This window comes from Silene latifolia, chromosome 3 (assembly GCF_048544455.1).
Source record: "Silene latifolia isolate original U9 population chromosome 3, ASM4854445v1, whole genome shotgun sequence".
In the NCBI taxonomy this organism is placed as follows: domain Eukaryota; kingdom Viridiplantae; phylum Streptophyta; class Magnoliopsida; order Caryophyllales; family Caryophyllaceae; genus Silene; species Silene latifolia.
In genome coordinates this window covers 12,168,857-12,175,164 of record NC_133528.1, presented here as the reverse complement: position 1 = coordinate 12,175,164, position 6,308 = coordinate 12,168,857, and the positions used below count along the sequence as shown (strand labels likewise).

At 39.6% G+C, this 6,308-nt stretch overlaps 1 protein-coding gene across 1 annotated transcript; it reads right to left on the bottom strand.

Moving 5' to 3' along the window:
• Nucleotides 1-4,161: 4,161 nt before the first annotated feature.
• On the bottom strand, nucleotides 4,162-6,046 carry LOC141648676 (uncharacterized). Its single transcript, XM_074457400.1, has 2 exons — nucleotides 5,701-6,046; nucleotides 4,162-4,238 (listed from the first exon to the last, which is right to left on the bottom strand). Exons 1-2 carry the CDS (start codon nucleotides 6,044-6,046, stop codon nucleotides 4,162-4,164), a joined length of 423 nt encoding a protein of 140 aa, XP_074313501.1.
• Between the last annotated feature and the right edge of the window lie 262 nt (nucleotides 6,047-6,308).

The window sequence follows — 6,308 nt, the reverse complement described above, 5'->3', positions numbered from 1 at the left end:
TAAAAAGCTGGGTAAAGAATTTGCACGATATGAGATCTTGGTGGTGAGTTGGGTGACGATACAATTAAGGATGGAATTGGAAATAATGTTGAGGTAATTTTGTTGATGGATTTGATGTTCGTTATTTGGGATGTTAACCAAAGATAGGAAATGAACTGTTACATTTAGAGGTGAGTGTGTAACAACAAATTTTGTATTGCGATAACTGAAATACAAAATAAGGAAAAAATTATATTTTTATTAATAAATATCAAAAGTACGTGTACAATATCTAATGTATCTTCTGATTCTAATATGCCGTAAGGGGTACGTGTACGGGGTACACGTGAGGGGTACGCGTGTAGACAAATTTAATTGCTCTACGCGCGATGTAAATTTGATTTCTTGAGAGGGTCGCGATGACTTGAATCTCTCTTGAAGGTTTGAACTTGTGATTGAATCTTCAACGCAGGCGGCACGATTTGATGTGCTTGTTGACTGCTTGCAATGATTTTGACAGAGAGGATTTGTAGGAATTTGTACCTTGTTCTCTCTAGCTCCTTTGCAATTATGAATTTCCAACGCTTTGAATGAATGAGAAGAGCTCTATTTATAGAGTTTCAAATCCCCTTGTTGGACTTTGGTGGTCACAAGCCCATTTGTGGGTTTATTAGCAACCTTGGCCCAAGTTTGATTCTTTCTAGGTTTAGTGATCCGAATAGGTCCTTTTGTAATCCGAATCGACCCATATTTTATTTAAACGGGACAAAATAATTAAATTAAATTAAAAATTAAAAATTTGGAATTAACTCAAAATAATTAATTTATTTTATTTATTCGGCACATTAATAAATTTTCCGTGCCTACAAATTGCCCCCTCGGGACCTTGTCACGTGCACCTCCCGGTGTCTTGACGTGGCGGGGTCCCGATTTTACTTTGACTTGGAAGTCGATAATGAGCGCCCCTACTTGTCGCGAAGACAGCTCCACTTGACTTGATTTGACTTGGAAATTGATAATGAATATCCTAACTTATCGCAAGAATGATCCATTTTTTTTTGTGCCACCCCGTCGTTATCCAACTTGGCGGGTGAATTTGTATTTGACTTGAAAGTCAAGGGCACCTCAACTTGTTGTTGAGACAATCCATTTTTCTTGTAATGTCACCCTATCATTATTTGATTTGGCGAGCGACTTTTTTTTTTCCTTTGACTTGGAAGTCGAGTAGCGTACCCGAACTTGTGTAAGGGTAGTCCATTTTTAACGTCTTTGCTAGGGTCTAACTTGACGGGTGACACATAGATGGATCCCTTAATCCAAATTGTGTATACATTAACCATGCCATTTAATTCCCAATAAAATTGCACAATACAATTTTTAGGAAAGTCCGTGCCCTTCTATAACTTTCCAATTTGGTAGGGTTTAAGGAGATCCAAAATCTATATATACACCTTGTTCCCGTCTGCCATCACATCAATTATCGCTGCGAAGACTTCAGAACGGTATTTCCTCCTTATACAAACTCTTGTATTAGTCTTTGCATATGTCAGGCCATATTCTTGATTTGCATTGCCACCCTTTTTTTTATATGCAGAGAGAGCTCCATTGTTACCGAACGTAGTCGCATCTCGATTTGTTGTATTCCAGATCATTGCGTGTCGGACCTGAATGATATAGGTAACTCTTCTTCTTATTGTCTTTCTTCTTCCCTGCTCTGTTCAGTATTTGTTATGCCATGTTTATTAAACAATCAAAACGAACCCAACCGAATACTTTAGAAGTTTTGCCTTTAGAAACACTTCAGTCCTACTCAAATTGGCCAAAACTCGAACTATACCACAGCCTGCGTTTTGTATAACATCGACCCGAATTTTGCTCAGGCTTCCAATTGAATTTGCCTTGCGCTGCTGGACCCCCTTTTATTTTTGTTTGTGGATGAACATCATCATGACCCGTACAGAAGCATCCAGTTTTACCTCTGATTCTTTCGAACAAACATATCCCATGATTAACCTCCCTTTGATTTATTCTCTCTTTTTTTTTATTTCTCATGAGAAGTTGTGTATACTTGACATCCTTCGAAGATAAGGTCTCATACTTGTGAAAGAATAAGCCAACTTTTAAGCATAAAAGAATGTCACTTGACTTGCTTTCTTTTGTTCGTCCATCTTCCATACTTCTTCATTCATGATTTTTTTTTTTAAACCTTCATCTCCCTCCTTTTCTTCTTTGCAGGACTCACTCTGACTGGTACCGAAAACCGACCCGACTTTAATTTATTGCTGCACTCCGCCAATTACCAGTAAGTTGTCTATCTTGCTTCTCTTTTTTTTTTACATGCTTTCCGGTCTGACTTCACCTTTGATGTAAAATTTAGAAACTGATTTGTTGTTTTCGGCATAACAAGCTCCAAGTAAGCCATCTTTCTTGTTTACCCGAAAGGCCGATACCCTAAACTTGTTTAGCAGTTTTAGCAGTAGAATTCAACTTCAGGCTTGAATTTCTGTATGTTACTTTTTGACGGGATGAAGATCGCCATAATGATCAATTAAACACACACCTTGCTTTAGATAACTGACCCGTAAAGTTCGAGTTTGAACAAGAGCGATTCACACTTCGTCCCCTGATTTCGTGAAAAAAACGGAGTGCGTGGACAGCCCCTGTTGTCGACCAATTTTACATCATGGAGAATGATCTTTGATCCTAAAGCTTCCCATATTCACAAAATTTGCAGTCCCACGATTCCGAAATATCGAATAGCTCGGATTTTCGTTATCGTTTGATCCCCCAACGACCTCAGCAAAGACCGTCTGAAACAATCACCCTTTTTTTTTTGATGTATTGCTGGACTGGTACCCTTTTTCTTATAAATGAACAACACTCTAATCAGTACAAAGTCATTGAATTCCAGCTCTGAAGTTCTTCCCTTTATGCTCCAAATCTGGGCACTTGTGAATATGGCACCCTATGCTTTTGTTCACAAATAGGATTATACATCCAGTTGTACCATAAGCATGGTACAACCAAGTATAAGAATTCGAGCTTACGTGTATTTTTTTCTGAGCTGATTTAAATTTCATGTTTTTAATGTGTGAATGAATGAACTCTATAGAGCTCATATTCTTTAATATAAAGCTCGGATACTTTGACACAAAGCTCAGGTTCTACACCGTACAACATATACATCTGGTTGTATAGTCCATGAATTGGCTTTTGTTTGTCCTTTCCATTTTTGGGCCTCTGTTTTCTTTTTCTTTCCTTTCTTTTTTGTATGCACTCTAATCTTTTTTTTTTTGTATGCTTGAATGCAGCTTGGCTTTATCCGTATTTGACCCCCAAAATCTTGGTTTCTTTTAAGGTAATATACATCTTTCCAAATTCATTGCCCATCTCCTCTTTGTATCACACATAATATATTATGGGATGTTTACTTCTTGATGGGACACACAAGATTACATGCCTTTTCCAATTGTGTATGCTGCGTTTTTTTTTTTTTTTTTTTTTTTTTTGCAGGGCTTATGTTCCCGTCTTTTCGGCCATCTTCAAATTGTCCGTACTTCATGGAAGGCCACCGTATTTGTTTATCATTGAAGATTTATTACTTCAGACAATATTTCAGCCTCCAGTCGAGTTGTCAGGGTGAACCCATTCGGGTCATTTTGAAGACTTATTGCTTGTTAGGGTGAACCCATTTTTGGGTCATCGCGACAAGTTGTGTCAGGGTGAACCCATTCGGGTCATCGCGACACAGTTTTGAAGATTTATTGCTTGTTAGGGTGAACCCATTTTTGGGTCATCGCGACAAGTTGTGTCAGGGTGAACCCATTCGGGTCATCGCGACACAGTTTTGAAGTCTTATTCAACGAACCTCTTTATGAAGATCATTATTTCATTACCATGAGACATGCCGGATGAATATACTTCTTGATTTGATGCCTCTCTGACTTGTAAAAGATCTCCACATATTCTTTATATTTACTTGTATTTGTTCTTTTTTTTTTTGTTTTTTTTTGTTTTTTTGTTTTTTTTTCAAGGATGCAACTCGCAATGGACCTGACTCGTCGACTCCAAGAGAGTACGAGTCACTCCTGGATGGGTCATCTTGGGTTCCCTTTGGAGTTACCATGCAATGAACTCGCTCGTCGATTGTAAGGAAGTTCTAAGCCTTTATGTGCCAGATTGCTACATCATTTCATCACCAGTATGCGATGTGACCCTCTTTTTTAAAGATCTATCCAAGGCTAACCATGAAGCAAATACTGTAAAGACGCAGCTCAAGCGGAACTCATCATCGATTAACATGGCCTTGCTTTTACAACCTTGGTTGATGATTGACTGTAATTTTAGCCGTACACAGTTTAAACTCTTGCGGGACAGGAGTAATTATTTTGCTGAAATTTTTTTTGGTTTTTTTTTTTGGTGTGGCTGCACTTGAACAAAGTGTTTGCTCAAACTGCCTACGTACTTTCAAAGCTACCAAGATGACAACTTGCAAGATCAAGCCAACGTAGTTCAAAAGACGGATTTTTTTTTGTTTGGAGGTGTGGCTGCACTTGAGCTACATGTTTACCCAAGTTGCATACGTACTTGTGAAGCACATAGTGTATTTCACAAGATCAAGCCGACGTAGTTCATAAAGGAAGAAAGGAGTATATATATATATATATATATATATATATATATTTTTTTTTTTTGTTTTTTTTTTTTTTGTATACAGTTTAACCTCTTGCTTAGGAGCTTGGACTTGCAGTTTACGCTCTTGCTTAGGAGCCTTCACTGTTGGGATTTAAGAATAGTAACGCTTCAAAAACTTCCCATTGATTGGGCCTACCCGAACGCCGTCTTCATCCACGATTTTGTAAGCACCATTTGTATAGACCTCCTGTACCACGTATGGACCATCCCACTTAGAGGTGAACTTGCCAACTGGCTTGTGAGAGGTGATGATTGGTCTTCGTACTGCAAGGACGAGGTCTCCTACTTGGAAAGAACGAGGGTGCACCTTTTTGTTGAATGCGCGTGACAACCTTGCTTGATAGCACTGGAGCTTTTGTTGAGCCTCTAATCTCTTTTCATCGAGAGCTTCCAACTCTTCTAATCGCAATTTGTCATTCTCATCATCTGTGAGTCCCTCCTGAATAGCAATGCGTAAGGAAGGGATCTGCAACTCCAAAGGCAACACGGCCTCCACTCCATACACCAACGCGTACGGGGTTGCCTGAGTAGGTGTTTTGTATGTGGTACGATATGCCCACAACGCCTCCCCAATTCTTTCATGCCAGTCTCGCTTTGACTTTGCTACTACTTTTCTCAACAAGTTGCAAAGAGTTTTATTAAAGGCTTCAGCCAAACCATTTGCAGAGGCATTGTACATGGATGACTTGTATTGTTTGAACTTGAATTTTTCTCCCAGACTTGTCATCAGATGGTTGAAAAATTGTTTCCCAATGTCCGTTGTGATACGTTGAGGTACACCATATCTGTAGATGATTTGGGTTCTAATGAAGTCCACAACATTTTCTTTCTTCACTTCCCGTAGCGTGATGGCTTCCGCCCATTTTGAGAAGTAGTCAGTGGCAGCGAGGATATACTCGTGTCCATTTGAGGCCTTTGGAGTAAGAGGTCCCACAACATCAAGTCTCCAAGCTTCAAAGGGCCATGAAGAAACAGTAGGATGCAACGGCTCCGGCGGTTGGTGTATGAAGTTTGCGTAGAACTGACAGGGTTCACATTTTTTCGCAAAGTCCATACAATCTTGCACCATGGTTGGCCAGTAATACCCCATTCTCTTTACACGATCATGAAGTTTAGGCCCAGATTGATGAGCACCACAAATGCCAGAATGAGCTTCATGCATTGCTTCAGTAGCTTCGTCCTTGCTTAGACACCTCAACCATTGGGCTGAGAAAGAACGTCTGTAGAGTGTCCCTTTATAGTGAATGAATTTTGGAGCACGTCGACGTATTTCTACTTTGTGTCTGGGATCATCGGGTAGTTTTTGGTGGTCCAAAAAATCAATGATAGGTTGACGCCAGTCATCTTCATCAACTGTGTAGACGCATATCATGTTGGTTGTATCTACATCTTCCTCTCCTTCAAGCAATGATACTACCCAACGATTGCAGATCGACTTGCATAGACTCTTCGCCCCAAAGCCAAAGTGGCTGCAAGATTAGCAAGCACGTCAGCCAACTTATTGGCACTCCTTGGCACATGACCAACATGGATATCCTCAAGTTGATTCAACAGTTGTAATGCCCGTTGATGGTAGGGAATCAAGTCTTCCTTTTTTACTTCATATTCACCAAGGACTTGGTTGACCACCAGCT

Excerpts from the sequence above, each read along its gene's own strand:
- LOC141648676 (XM_074457400.1), bottom strand. The coding sequence starts at position 6,046 with ATGATATGCGTCTACACAGTTGATGAAGATGACTGGCGTCAACCTATC. Across the intron at positions 4,239-5,700 it reads TGCGAAAAAATGTGAACCCT|TATTTGCTTCATGGTTAGCC; the intron begins GTCAGTTCTACG and ends GCGTCTTTACAG.